General features: G+C 44.2%; 1 protein-coding gene across 3 annotated transcripts in view; it reads right to left on the bottom strand.

The window, feature by feature from the left end:
• PRIMA1 (proline rich membrane anchor 1) overlaps window positions 1-15925 on the bottom strand; it is a 94823-nt gene that overhangs the window by 45810 nt on the left and 33088 nt on the right. For all 3 annotated transcript variants that reach the window (XR_004540137.1, XM_033952327.1, XM_033952328.1), the window contains exon 2: window positions 14305-14452. Coding sequence is in view for 2 of the 3 variants with exons in the window: in XM_033952327.1 (XP_033808218.1) it covers window positions 14305-14452 (148 nt within the window). In the remaining variant the exon portion in view is untranslated. The remainder of the gene's footprint in view (window positions 1-14304; window positions 14453-15925) is intronic.

Here is a 15925-nt window from a genome sequence, read left to right as displayed (position 1 = left end):
ACCTTTTTACACCCGTGGACCGGCAGAAATAAAAGAATTCTTTTGTGGACCGGCAAACTACTAGGACTAAAATTTTAAAATCCTGTTTCCGCCCCATCTCCGCGAGCTCGGTCCCCGCAAATCATCTGATCCCATCCACACAAGCTTCAGTTATGATTTTATATTGAATGTATTTTATTAAAGTATAAAAAGAAACAATATTCTGAACAATTGTCATTTTATAAATACAAATAATACAGAGCAAGGATCAGCAAAACCCCTTTCTCCCCTCCCCTTCACATATATCCCCTCTACTATCAAGAACACTGAACAAGCCAAATTATTACAGAATGCTACACAGAAATATCATGCTAACAGAATACTGCAGTCACACATGACAGGAATAGTTTTAGGAGAGTGCAACTAGGGCAACTGCCCCCTGGTCAGAGAGCGCCCTAAGCCAGCTGGAAGCTAAAGAAGCACTGCCTGGGTTTTGCAGTCCCCAGTTATGTCTAACACCAGTTCTAGCAGAATATATATTTCAAATCTGATATATTCTAATCACAGAATAGAAATAAAATTATTTTTCTACCTTTTGTCGTCTCTGGTTTCAGCTTTCATCTTCTTTTCACTCTCTTCTCTCCAGCGTCTGCCCTCTCTGTCTCTTCAATCCAGCATCTACCCCTTCCATCCACTGTCTGCCCTCTCCCCCTTCCATATGGTATCTGTCTTCTTTCTATGCCCCTCTCCCCTTCCCATCCAGCCTGTATCCCCTTTCTCCTGTTTACATGATTCATTCCAGCTTCACTGCTCTCTTCATTTTTATCTCTCCTACACCAGATCTAGCATTGTTGTCCCTCTCTGCTTATTTCTCTGCTGACCCCTTCCCATCATCAATTTCTCTACTTTCTCATGCCTGTCTCTCCCCTTCCCCTCCTCTAATCTCCCTGCCAGCTGTTTCCTTCCTTTTTTCCTTCTCCCTTCCCTCCTCCTCCTGTCCAGCAGTAACTCTTTTCCCTTCCTCACCTCCCAGCAGCATCTCTCTTTCTCCTTCCCTCCAGGTCCAGTAGCAGCTGTCCCTTTTTTCCTTTGTCCAGAAGCTTCCCAGACTCCTTTACCTCCTCCCCTCCCAGCAGCATCTCTCCTTATCCTTCCCTCCAGGTCCAATAGCATTTGTTCCTTTTTTGCCCTTGCCCAGCAGCTTCCCAGTCTCCTTTCCCTTCTCCCCTCCCAGCAGCATCTCTCCTTATCCTTCCCTCCAGGTCTAATAGCAGCTGTCCCTTTTTTCCCCTTGCCCAGCAGCTTCCCAGACTCCTTTCCCTCCTCCCTTCCCAGCAGCATCTGTCCTTCTCCCTCTCCAGGTCCAGTAGCAGCTGTCCCTTTTTCCCCTTGCCCAGCAGCTTCCCAGCCTCCAACAGTGGCTTTCTCTCCTCCCAGCAGCTCTCCTTACTTGCCAGCGCAACGATTCAGGAAGGCAGCCTTGGGTCCTTTGTTGGCTTTAGGCGCGAATATGAAAAAAACGCGAATAACTTTTCAATATGTTATTCGCGGTTTTAGGATTCTGCCACCGTTTTTACTAATGAAACCACAAATAACTTCCAACAATTATTCGCAATTTTTAACTTTTTCTCTAGGGATGCTGGGAAGGAGCGTTTTTATGAGTGCACATTGGGAAACATTGAAGCTGCAGATGGAGTTGGGAGAAAGCATGGAAGCAGCGATTTTCAGAGTTACAGTAATGGTAAGTGATAAACTTTTTTATCGATACTGTACAATTAAAGGAAAAAACTGTAGTAATGGCGTGTTTTAGGGGGTAGAGTCAGCAGCTGAAAAATCACGAATAATTGAAACCCTAGATATGGAAACAACGAATTCGGAGGAAGAAGTGTATATATCTTTATTCATTTTCATTCTAAAAACAGTGCATACAAAAATTGCATAACAAGTTGCCTGAAAAAACAGCACTTATATCCAATAGTAAAATACATAAGAATAATTTTCACTCCACTCCCCTGATTTCAATATATTCAAGATACCCATACAATAGTACTAACAATTCATAAATAAATCATTTTGCCTCCCACCCACCCCCTTCCCAGGATGTAAAAAGTATAACCAAAAATAAAGGGAAAAACCATTCAATTAGAATCAATAAAATTTGTCAGATTAAACCACTTAAAATTACCTCTTTGTTCAGACATCATTTTCTCGTAATGATAACACAAGCATATCGAATTCCACCAAAAAGTGAAATTTAAGCAGTCACAATTCTTCCAGTTTTTTGTAATCATTTAGATCAGTGTTTTTTAACCTTTTTACACCTATGGACCGGCAGAAATAAAAGAATTATTCTGTGGACCGGCATCAATCCATGGACTGGCGGTTGAAGAACATGGGGCTAAGTCGTGGGCCAGACCCCACCCCCATAATAGTACTAATTACACTTTGCACGTCCCGTGCCTCATCTGGAAGCCTTCCCTCTGACGTTGCAACGTCAGAGAGAAGGCTTCCGGTTCAGGTGCAGGATGTCCGTAGGAGCCACTACCCGTGGCTTTGTGCACTGAAAAATTAGGAAGATAACGCCGCATCGATCGCACTGTGGACTGGCGGTTGAAAAACACTGTTTTGGGCCTGATGCACGTGCTGGCCCTGTGGACCGGCAGGAAATTTCTGTGGACCGGCACTGGTCCATGGACCGGTGGTTGAAGAACACTAATTTAGATGGCTACCCCAGTCATTATACTGGATCACTTTTATTAATATAAGTAATAATGAACTTGAGAGGTATGGCCAGTAGGAAAAAGGAGGTATTGATGCCTCTGTATAAGACTCTGGTGAGACCTCATTTAGAATATTGTGTACAAGTCTGAGGCCGCACCTTCAAAATGATATAAAAAGGATGGAGTCGGTCCAGAGGAAGGCTACTAAAATGGTGTGTGGTCTTCGTGATAAGGCGTATAGCGACAGACTTAAAGATCTCAATCTATATACTTTGGAGGAAAGGCGGGAGAGTGGAGATATGATAGAGACATTTAAATATCTACGTAATGTAAATTTGCATGAGTTGAATCTCTTTCATTTGAAAGGAAACTCTGCAATGAGAGGGCGTAGGATGAAGTTAAGAGGTGATAGGCTCCGGAGTAATCTAAAGAAATACTTTTTTACGGAAAGGGTGGTAGATGCATGGAACAGTCTCCCGGAAGAGGTGGTGGAGACAGAGACTGTGTCTGAATTCAAGAGAGCCTGGGATAAGCACGTGGGATCTCTCGGAGAAAGAAAGAGATAACGGTTACTGCGGGTGGGCAGACTGGATGGGCCATTTGGCCTTTATCTGCCTTCATGTTTCTATGTCTACAAAATCAGAAAACTGATAAGCCTGAAACTTTATGCTTAAACTATTACCTAAATTCATTAAATACAAAGTCATTTTAAAATGTACAGATGAAAGTAGCTCCACCTCTCAAACACTGAAATGTTTGATAACAAGCCACGTATAATTTTTAGAGCCCTAAAATAATTCCGAACTTTTGTGAGGCCTCTGCAGATTGTGAAGCACTAAGCTGCGGCTTATTTAACTTATAGGTAAATCTTGTGGCACACAGGATGACATAACAGCATCCTAATTTGCCCGGATAGTTCTCCAGAGACTGGCACTGAACATTGCTGTAACCAGATAACTTCCAGAATCCAAGAAAACACTGGCACTGCTGTTATTCACACTGCTTAGCAAGTGAATGTGAAAAACACAACATGGGTTCACCACTGGACCATTAGGGAATTGAAAGGTACATGGGGAAAGTGGGAGGGAGGTAAAACTTGTCACAGTCGGCCGGGACAGGAGGCGGGAGGGATCCCTCCTGTCCTGGCCTACCATGAGATCACCAGGGAATTCAAAAGGTGCACGGGGGAGGTGGGAGGGAAGTCATGATTGTCACAGTTGGCCGGGACAGGAGGCAGGAGGGATACCAACCGTCCCAGCCCACTGCGAGATTGCTAGGGAATTCAAAAGGTATGTGAGGGAGGTAAAAATTGTCACAGTCGGCCGGGACAGGAGACAGGAAGGATCCCTCCTGTCCCATCCCACTACAAGATTGCCAGGGAATTCAAAAGGTATGTGGGGGAGGTGGGAGGGAGGTAAAACTTGTCACAGTCGGCCGGGACAGGAGGCGGGAGGGATCCCTCCTGTCCTGTTCCACTACAAGATTGCCAGGGAATTTAAAAGGTATGCAGGGGAGGCGGGAGGGAAGTAAAACTTTTTAGAGTTGGTGGGGATAAGAGGCAGGAGAGATCTCTGCTGTCCTGGCCCACTGCAAGACCGCCATGGAATTTAAAAGGTATGAGGGGGAGGTGAGAGGGAAGTAAAACTTTTTAGAGTCGGCAGGGCAGAGGGTGGGAGAGATTCCTCCTGTCCTGGTCCACCGCTTGACCACCAGGTGTTATGGCCAGCCCGGTGGAGGCCTGCAACAGGTCCAGGACGGGGGAAGGTGGGCAATGACCCAAATGTAAGATGAGACCCCCATTTTGGGGCCATTGTTTTGGCCCATGAATCTCAGCTTATATTTGAGTATATACGGTATTAGGAAAGGAATGGAAAACAGTGATGAAAATGTTATAATGGCCTTGAATCACTCTATGGTACGGCTGCACCTCGAATACTGTATGCAATTCTGGTCGCCGTATCTCAAAAAAGATATAGCAGAATTAGAAAAGGTACAGAGAAGGGTGACAAAAATGATAAAAGGGATGGGACAACTTCCCTAAGGCTCTTCAGCTTGGAGAAGAGATAGCTCAAAGGTGATATGATAGAGGTCAATAAAATACTGAGTGGAATGGAAAGGGTAGATATGAATCACTTGTTCACTCTTTCCAAAAATACTAGGACTAGGGGGCATTCGATGATGCTACTAAGTAGTAAATTTAAAAAAAAACCAGATGAAATATTTATTCATGCAATGTGTAATTAAGCTCTGGAATTTGTTGCCAGAGAATGTGGTGAAATCAATTAGCTTAGCAGGGTTTAAAAAAGGTTTGGATCATTTCCTAAAAGAGAAGTCCATAAGCCATTATTGAGATGACTTGGGGAAATCCACTGCTTATTCCTAGGATAAGCAGCATAAAATCTGTTTTATTACTTGGGATCTAGCTAGGTTCTTGGGACCTGGGTTGGCCACTGTTGGAAACAGGATACTAAGCTTGATGGACCGAGTATGGCAATTCTTATGTTTTACATGCCTGTAAATGCTATATAGATAGATATATTTCCTCATTATGTAGAATGTCACAGATGAGTGTCTAGTGGGAGTTTTCGAGCCTGGTTTATTGATGTGGTATGCATTATATGTAATGACCAGTGCTGCTGGGAAAGCTGTGTCTAGGATGGTCCCCTTGCTGTACAGCTGGGCATCCTGCAAGCAGTGCCTAAAAAATATTCAGCTTTGCTGGTAACATGGAGGGCTGGTCAATTTTATTGGTTGAGCAAGTTGGCTTAAGTTTGGCTCAGGTACCCAGAATGCCAAGCTTTTCAATGTCCACTTTTGTGTACTCAGTAATGCCGTGGTCAAATTGTATGGTCTTTGTATAACTTGCCCGGTCCGGTATCTCTATTCAGGAAGGTGGGGGGGGGGGGGGGAGAGACGGATCAGGATTGCCAGAGTGATCAGGGTGTCACAGCTGCCTATGTTATTCAGGACTCTTAAAGAATCTGTATGACAGCCATGATGGCATTTCTTTTGGCCTTCTCCACATGACCTGTCTGTGGTAAATGGGGCCTATTATGACCTAAATGCAAATGCTAGCTTCTGATAAAAGAAAAAGCTGTCTTCACGGAGAACAAGGAACCCCCATTATAGGCCACAGAAGTGTGGCTCCATGCAATGATGTCATTCACGCTGGCTCGACACTGGCTTGATTATATTATTAGATCAAGAGATTGGGACAGGCATTCACTGAGTTTATGCAGCTGTGAACAGCTGTCTTGTGTGTGAGCAACCAACAAGTCCCATTCTGGCAGCTGCTGTCTCAGTTCGCAAATTAGGAAAGCTTTCTCTCGTTAAAGGTAAAAAAACCCAAACAAACACAAAAACATTGGCAATTCCAAGACACGTTCAACCAGGAATCACCCCCACTACACGGAAACACAATCTGCTTTAAACGGAAATATTATCTTGCGTAGATTTAGGGCTCCTTTTACGAAGCCGTGTAAGGCTTTTTTTTTTTTTTTTTTTAATCGCCAGCGGGGGTGGTGTTAGCTCCGATGCTCACAGAATTCCTATGAGCGTAGAAGCCGTCGATAAAAAAAAAAGCCTAACGCGGCTTCATAAAAGGAGGGATTAGTTTGTTAGACAACTGAAATTACACTGAGGCAGACATAAGAATGACTTTCCTAATATGTAAAAAAAAAAAATGAAGACAGACAATTATTTGCTGTTAATTAGCAAAAGAAAAGTAAATATGACTTTTACCTACGCCGTACCTAAGGGCTCCTTTTATTAAGCTGCGGTAGGCGGTTAATGCACAGAATACCGCACATTCAACTGCCTGCCGCTCTAGTCACTAACGCCTCCATTGACGAGGCGTTAGATTTTTGGTGTGCCGCACGGGTTAGCGCGTGATGAAATGTCCGACGCGCTAACCCCCGTAGCGCACCTTGATAAAAGGAGCCCTAAGTGATAGTATTTTTCTCCATTTGCAAAAGTATTTATTTATGTTATAAATTTATATTCCGTCTATCAACTAGGTGGATTACAAATGAACGTACATAAAATGAGACCTATAAAAAATACAAATTCAACTAAAAACATATTAAAATACAAACTCAGGAAAAAATTTAATTCAGCAAATAAAAAGATTCTAGGAAAAGTGCATATATGGGAATGTTCAACTCCAGAAGATATTTCATAATTTCATACAGCTACGCAGATGACATCACTATTCTTCTACCCTTCAACCAACCAGAATCCTTCATAGCAAACACAATACACAGAACCCTCGAATCAGTGGCTATATGGATGACAGAGCACAAATTAAAACTTAACCCTGACAAAACAAATTTCATTCTACTTGAAAATGAGAAAACTCCAACGTTAACTAATCTTGTAATAAATTCATTTTCATACCCAATACAACCTACTTTAAAATTGCTTGGAATCACGATTGACAGAAGCTGTAACATGCAACCCCAAATTAACAAAATAATAAAGACATCATTCATGACCATGAGAAATCTGAGAAAAATCCGATCATTCTTCGAAAAGAAGCAATTCCTACTACTGGTACAATCTCTAATCCTTGGGATGCTGGACTACTGCAACATACTATACCTACCATGTCCCGTGACCATGATGAAGCAATTGCAGACGGTGCAGAATACAGCCCTGAGACTTGTCTATTCACCAAGAAAATATGACCATATCACAGAGGCATACCATGACTCGCATTGGCTTCCAATAGAAGCGAGAATGAACTTCAAATTCTACTGCTTACTTTACAAGGCTATCAACGGAGAAAGCCCAACTTACTGGAATAACAGACTAAATCAATCCTCCTCAATCAGACACAGAAGAACACATTCACTATTCTATTACCCACCATCCAAAAATGTCAAACGAAAAAAACTTTATGACAACCTAATAGCCTCCAAAGCAGCTAAGTTGGACAAACAACTCACCACTCTGTTATCTTCATCCACAGATTACAAAACCTTCAAGAAAGAAATTAAAACCATACTCTTCAAAAAACACGTTAAACCTATCCAGCACAACATCCAACACTCTATAAACCCTTAGTACTCTCTAATTTTTCTAGTTACCAAACATTATCTAAAACCCATAATTCTCCCTTAAAATTTTATCTCATCGTTTAATCTATTACTTCAAAGTTGAAATGTAATTCTTGTTTTAGTTTGGATGTAATCCGCCTTGAACCGCAAGGTATGGCGGAATAGAAATCACCAATGTAATGTAATATTTCAACCTTATATTCTCTTTTAATTAACCAGCTTAAAATATCTATCAAATGTCTTTATTTACTCCCCGAAAAAATGACATTCCTGTCACCGAAGAGGAAGTAGTCAGTATTGGAAACTGCAAATATTCAGTATTCAATCGTTAGTCTCTATTTCACTGATGGGCTTTATGTCTGTGTCAGCAAAGGAGCGGGACGAACACCAAGAGAGGATGCATGAAACAATTAGCTAAGGCTGTTTGGTTTTATCACCGAAATACTGTGCTATCAGCACATCTCCACCCATCAAAGTTCAACCTTGAAAATGTATCATCCTGCTCGATCATTGCAATCAGCTGAAAAGAACATCTTAGGGATGTCATCATTTCATGCATTTACTTGTATATTGGGATTTATTAACGACCTTTCGGATCCTTTTACTAAGGACGCGTTGGCGCGTGTTAGAATTTAGCACGCACTAATCTTTAGAGTGCGCTAAATTGGCTACCGCATCTTAGTAAAAGGACTACTTTAGGAAGAAAATAAGACTAGCCATACAGTATACCCCTGCGAATTCGCGGTCCGCGATTCAGTAATTCACGGGTTTTTCCCGTGCCAGCGATATCAAGTCACGTGCGTTAGGCTGCCCTCATTCCAGCACAACGATTTGGGGACTGCTCTCCCCTCCCCGTGATCCACCATCGCTTCCTGGTCTCCGTCCCGGAACCTTCCCATCAATAATCCCCTCTGACACAACATCTGTCCCGCCTTGCCAAAAACAGGAAGAAACCTTGGAAGAGGGCGGGACCCCAGAGAAGGGAATGATGCGGGTGATTAGAGGCGAGTTTATAATATTCGCGGTTTTTTGAAATTTGCGGGGCTTACAGGAACTTAACCCCCGCGAATTTCGGGGGGAATACTGTACTGGGTCAGACCAAAGGTCTATCTGGCCCAGTATCCTGATTCTAACAGAGGCCATCCCAGGGAATGCAGTGGTTTCCCCCATGTCTGTCTTAAAGCAGACTGTGGAATTTTTCCTCCAGAAACTTATTCAAATCTTTTTTTTTTTTTTTTAGCCCAGCTACATTAATCACTCTTACAGCATCCTCTGGCAACAAGTTCCAGAGCTTGACTATTCATCGAGTGAAAAAATATTTCCTCCTCTTTGTTTTAAAGGTATTTCAGACCAGATGTATTCCACGTATTAGCAAAGGTGGAAAGAAGAGGAAATAAGAACCTCTTTACGGAGAGGCTCTTGGCGGATGCGTGGAATGCGCTCCCGAGGGAGGTGATGGAGAAGAAAACGGTGACATAGTTCAAGCAAGGGCAGGATGAACACAGAGGATCTCTAATCAGAAAATAATGGGTATACATTAAAGGAACTAAGGCCAGAATGGGCAGGCTTGCACGGCCTCTGTCCCGTATATGGGCATTTGGCTGAGGATGGGCTGGGCAGAGCTCTGATGGCTGGGATGGTTTAGATGGGCTGGGGTGAACTTTGACGGAGACTTCAGTAGATGGGACATAAGCACGGTACCAAGTTAGGGCTCCGGGTTTCTGGCCCAGAAATATCTAGGAAAAAGGACAATTTAAATTAAATCAGCAATTTTAAAGAGAGGATACGGTTGGACAGAATGGATGGACCATTCAGGTCTTTATCTGCTGTCATTTACTGTGTCACTAGGTAACTGAAGCTCATGTATCATAACACCTTTATAAAAGCTTATATAAACCACTCTGAATTGACTACCCAGTCAGTAGTAGCAGTGTAGATGCTTTCAATAAACAATACTGTATATTCTTTGTTTTATGTATATTCTTTGTTTTATGGTCGCCGTATCTTAAGAAAGATATGGTGGTACTTGAGAGGGTCCAGAGAAGAGCAACAAAAGTTTTATAATTTTAATAATGGTTATGGGCTTTTAGGAAATTATCCAAACCTTTTGTTTTGGTTTTTTTAACCTTGCTAAGCTAATTACTTTCTACCACATTCTCTGGCAATTTTGGAGTTTCAGAGAAAAATTCTTTAGATATACAATGTTGTCGAGATCAGCGTTACGATAATGGTACAACTATGAAAGGACAAATGGTATGTGTGTAGGCAAGAATTTTGAACACAAACAACCAAAAATTTTACCTGCCTTTTAATAACCATGTACAAAATGTCTGTATTGAAAACCATCTCAGAAAATGCTAACTCCATTGTAACACCTTTACAGAAGCTGAAAAGCACTTGTAACACCATTACAAAAGCTCATGTAGTGGTATAAAAGCTTAAAATAAACAATAAACCACAGCTTAAATCTACTGGAATGTAACATGGCTTCCTCATCACAAGCCACAATTAATGTTTCTTGGACTGTTGCAGCAAATTTTTGTGGTTTCTTTCAGCGTCGGCATGTGTTAAAGGAACACCACAAGATGACGGTTAAGCCACTCTGAGAGATTTCCTTGGAAGGGAAAGGTAGAGTTAACAACACAAAGCGCTGCTTGAACTATGTGATATGACAATTGACAACTGACCGTGGCGTAGCGAGGGTGAGAGGCGGCGCCCCTCCTCCGCCCTCATCTCTGCCTCCCCCCCCGCTCCTTTCCCGATCCCACCTGCCGCACGCGCCCCCTTCCCTTTTCCCGTACCTCTAGTTGGAGGTATTGCTTGCGGCAGTCAACAGCGCGCTTCTCGTGACCCTACCGGCTCTCCCTCGGAGGTCATGTCCTAGGTGTTGAACCCAGAAGTGACATCAGCAGGAGAGCCGACGGGGTTGCGAAGAGCACGTTGCTGACTGACGGCAAACCACTTCAACTAGAGGTACGGGGGAAGGGAAGTGGGCGCGCCCGTGGGGAGGAGTGGGAAGAGGCAAGGAAACAGACCACTCCCCCTTTACTATGTCACGTCACTGATTGACAGTGCAACACTGCAAGTACACTTCTCCCTCCGTATTTGCGGTTTCAGCAATCGCGGTTTCGATTATTTGCGGTTTTTAGCTTGCTGGCTCCTCCCCTCAAATTACGTCAGCTTGCATAGAGAACTCGCCGATTCCAAGCGTTTACAGAGAAAATCGCCGATTTGCGGCACTTTCTTCACCGTGTTTTGCCTCTCCTTCAGGAAGAGGCCAGGTCTCCCACCATGTTATTCGCGGTTTCACCCTATTCACGATGGTTTTTAATAGAAAACAGCGAATAACATATGAAAAAAGTGACTTGCGATTTTTCTGTTTTCGCTGGTCTGTTAATCCCCTATCACAGCGAATATGGAGGGAGAAGTGTAGCTTGGCAGATCAACTCTATTTCTATCTGTTCACTGTCTCGCTTATCATTGAGCGTCAGCTCCTTGTGGAGATCAATAAAGTTACCAGCATACTTCAAAATCCATATGCTCGTGTTGCAGTGGCAACTAGACTTGTACAAAGACTTGTTACTGCAATTTCACTTGGATGCAAAATTACGGAAGAATTACAAATTCCTGTGTTGCTTCCAGCCGGAAGCCATCATTGACCAAAGTGTCAGTTTGATTACGAGGGACGTGGTGAACAAATATTTGATGAAAAAGAAAGATCCGAAATTGAATTCTTTTATCATCTCATTGACAGAGAGCCCCAAAGGTCCAGATTCCATAAAAGGCACCTGATGTTAGGCACTTAGACCAGTCTGCCTAGCCAATCTACTGCCTAACTTAATTATTCAATGAGGCTTAATTGGCGCAGTTAATTGAAAAGTGCCACTAAAGAGCAATCAAAGAAAACAATGAATTAGCTGTTAAGCCCCTAACTCGGTGTGGTTAGGGGCTGATTTTGGGCATGGATTGACTTAGGCACATTCATTCAGGCCAAGAAAACCCTGGCATAAATGGAGTGTGTCTACGGGTTTCAATGCCTACGTCATCAGCAACGCAGCAGAGGAACGCCCAGGCGGGAGAAAGCCGCGATGAGGCCTGTGCTGCCGACGATGCGGTTTGTTATAAGGTACTGTATTTCGGTCTCGCGGTTGGGGTTCGGATGGGTGGGAGAGATGGAAGGGTCGCGGGGGAAGTGCTGCCGCCGACGGCGACTAGGGCTTATTTTCGGGGAAGCATGATAGGTGCAATTCTATAAACAGCACCTAGTGGATGATTGACAGTGGTGCTTCTTGGCTCCTAGAAGTTAAGCGCTGTTTAAAGAAACAGGGCCAAAATGTCCGAGGCCTCCCCAATTTTATCAGGTTTCTTAAACAACTGATTTGTTAGAAACCCTTGAGATGACCATCTTATCTCCTTATTGCGCTCCTGAGGGGAAAATTCCTCATTTGCTGCAGCTCGCACTCCAGTTGAGTGCTGATCATTTGACATTTCATCTGATGTTAGTGGACATTGCTAGTGGCATTGCAAAGGGGGGGGCAGTCCACCCCAGGTGCCAGCACCCCACCTCCGCCCCCTCCGCCTCTTCCCACTCCTCCCCTCGCCACACACCCCCCCCTTCCCCCGCACCTCTAGTTGTTCGCCTCCACAAGCAACAACTTCAACGTTTTCCTCGTGACTGCATCTGTTCTCCTGCCGACGTCGCTTCCAGGTGCCGTACATAGGAAGTGGCGTCCGAGGGAAAGCCGCTGGGGTTGCAAGGAACACGTTGAAGTTGTTACTGGCGGCGGTGAACGGCTAGAGGTACGGGGCAAGGGAAGGGGGCGGGTGTGGGCGTGGCAGGGGGAATCGGGGAAGGAATGGGGGGGCGGAGATGAGGGTGGGGGAGGGGCACCTCCACCCCAGAATAGTTAACGCGTTGCCAGAGGATGTGGTAACAGTGGATAGCGTAGCTGGTTTTAAGAAAGGTTTGGACAAGTTTCTGGAGGAAAAGTCCATAGTCTGTTATTGAGAAAGTCACGGGGTAAGCCACTGCTTGCCCTGGATCGGTAGCATGGAATGTTGCTACTCTTTGGGGTTCCGGAATCTTTTATTACTCTTTGAGATTCCAGAATCTTGCTATTCTTTAGGATTCTGAATGGAATGTTGCTACTCCTTGGGTTTTGGCCAGGTACAAGTGACCTTGATTGGCCACCATGAGGACGGGCTACTGGGTTAGATGGACCATTGGTCTGAGCCAGTAAGGCTATTCTTTTGTTCACCCTCGCTACGCCACTGGACGTTGTGGCCTTTTAGCTCTCAGCAAAGTGAATTCGTACATCTTGTCGGATGTGTCAGTGAAGCAGATTTAATTTATAGTCACAGCAGAACATTAAAGGGAAAAAAAAAAAAAATCTCTCGGACACATTTTTCAGGTTCTCTGCCCTGCCAATGAGTAATGCTTTTGTAGGAAATAGATTAGTAATCACAGTCCAGCTGCTCACAATCAAAAGATTCTCCTATTGAAGAGCGAGTGGCCATGGGCTAGCTTACATAGGAAATAGATGTGTGGATATCTGAAAACCCAGTGGAGACTATGTTTCTTTAAATGGGATCCTACTCGGTTCATAGACAAAATCGCGCGAGACAACGGCGTGCCGACAACTGAGCGCAAGGTTAACGGCGCGCCGAAGAAAAGCACTATTTTAAAGGGTTCCGACGGGGGGTGTTGGTGGGGAACCCCCCTATTTTACTTAACAGACATCGCGCTGGCGTTGTGGGGGGTTTGGGGAGTTGTAACCCCCCTCATTATACTTGAAACCAAACTTTTAGCCTGTTTTTTAGGGAAAAAGTTCAGTTTTAAGTATAATGTGGGGGGTTACAACCTCCCAAACCCCCCACAACGCCAGCACAATGTCTGTTAAGTAAAGTGGGGGGGTTCCCCCCCCACGCCCCCCATCGGAGCCCTTTAAAATAGTGCTTTTCTTCGGCGCGCCGTCAACCTTGCGCTCAGTTGTCTGCGCGCCGTTGTCTCGCGCAATTTAGTCCCGTCACCTCCTACTCTGTAGTACAGTTCTGTAAATAAACCTCTTATCCCTAGAATAGTTTTGTATTGAGAAGGTGCAGAGAGGCCTGGAAAGATATGAGAAGCTGAACTATGAGCTTCAAGGTCACCCTGGAACTCTGAGCTCACCCACAGCAATGGGCCACCCAACTTCTCAAGTGGCAGCAGGTCTCCAATTTCTGTACCACAGAAATGTGTTGTAACCTTTTCTAAACCTTCTCGTGGTTTCAGGAGTTCTTCCACCCTTTTGCATTCCTGAAGTTCCCCACTAGGTTCACGCAGGGCCAGCTGTATCAAGCATCTTTCCCATAAACATAAAAATTGGGGGGGGGGAAGTCTTTGAGTTTGTGTGGCCCATGTTTTTCTTCTCACCTGAGAGAAAGCGCCCATTGTCAGTGGTATTTCATGTGCATCAATGAAAAAGAATATAAACGTCCCCAAGCTCCAGCAAACCTTGTAACTTTCTAACACGCTCACAAGATAACCCATTAGAAACATTCAAGCTTACCTTTGGGTCTGTGAGGCAGTGGAGGAGGAGGAGGAGGCGGAGGAGGTGGTAATGGAGGAGGGGGCCGGCAGCACACCTGTTGGCAACCGCCACGTCCTTTCTCTGTTGTGGACCTGGAACATGAATTCTGGAGCTCGCCCTGAGTGATCTGTAAAGAGCAACGGATTATTCACCAAGAACCTTGATCGGTGCGCCTCGCCAGTCTAGCGCCTAAGACTTGCAACTCGCAAAGCAGTAAAAAGGACATGGCCAGATTGAGACTCGTACAGAATACTGCTGTTAGGCTTATTTAAGGCCTAAAGAAGTTTGACCACGTGTCCCCCTTTCTATCGTAAACTGCACTAGCGCCCGAATAATTTTCAAGCTGGGATGGATCATAATAAAATTATTATTATATAATGAAAAAAAAAAAAAAAAAGGTTGCTTTTGGTTATGCTCCATCTTACTTCGTCGAGAGATTCTCAGTAGCTCCTCAAAGGAATAACAGAAGATCTCGTGCCCTTTTCATACCCCCATCATCTAGGGCGGTGGTTCCCAACCCTGTCCCGGAGGACCACCAGGCCAACTGGGTTTTCAGGCTAGCCCTAATGAATATGCATGGAGCAGATTTGCGTGCCTCTCACTTCCATTATATGCAAATCTCTCTCGTGCATATTCATTAGGGCAAGCCTGAAAATCCGATTGGCCTGGTGGTCCTCCAGGACAGGGTTGGGAACCACTGATCTAGGGGTTATAAAAGCAAGAAATATCATGACCATACTTTCAGGCAGCGTCTTTCAATAAAGATTTTCGACATTTATTATTTATATCTAATTCCTAAGCACACGGAAACAACTGAAAACATTCCTTTTCTCAAAACATCTAGATGATTAGATCTCATAGTTCTCTCTAATGTTATTTTTCTTTAATTTTTTTGTAAACCGCATCAAACTTATAAGGTTATGCGGTATAGAAATCTGATTTTATGTCATGCACCCAATTCAAGCTGTTTCATTAGCATGAATCTTCCAAACAGTAGATTCATGTTTTTCAGGATTTCCACAATGAATATGTATGAGATGTACAGTATTTGCTTGCGGTGGAAGCACACGAGTTTGCAGAATGACACGGGGACAAATTTTTCCCCGTCCCCCATGAGTTTTGTCGCTGTCCCATTTCTGTAAGCTCTGCCTTTAACTGCACAAGCCTCGAACCCTTATGATCGTAAAGTGTTTGAGGCTTGTGCAGATGAGAATGGAGCTTGCAGGAATGAGGCAGGGACAGGATGGGAAAATGACACGAGTATTTTTTATTTTTTTTTAAAGGAAATTAAGTCGAAAGACAAAAAATAGAACAAAAAGGGATCAAAAAATCGCGAGCGGGAAGGCAAAAATAGAGTTTTCAACGGCCGTTGAAAGCACATGCGTCTTCTTCGCTCCGCGGAAACGAAGAAACTGGAGACCACGCACTCCTCCGTCGGGCGGGAAGGCACTCGCGCATGCGCGGTGCGGCCAACTAGAACTTTCTAGTTAAAAAGGTCCATACCGGGGCTCCGTCGGTGACGTCACCCATACGTTAAGAATATGCTGCCTGCTTGTCCTGGGATAAAATGAGTTCCCACGGGGACGGGGGAAAATTTGTC

Source organism: Geotrypetes seraphini, chromosome 7 (genome assembly GCF_902459505.1).
Source record: "Geotrypetes seraphini chromosome 7, aGeoSer1.1, whole genome shotgun sequence".
Taxonomy (NCBI): domain Eukaryota; kingdom Metazoa; phylum Chordata; class Amphibia; order Gymnophiona; family Dermophiidae; genus Geotrypetes; species Geotrypetes seraphini.
Note: the sequence above shows the minus strand (reverse complement) of the source record. Positions and strands in the feature narration are given on the sequence as shown.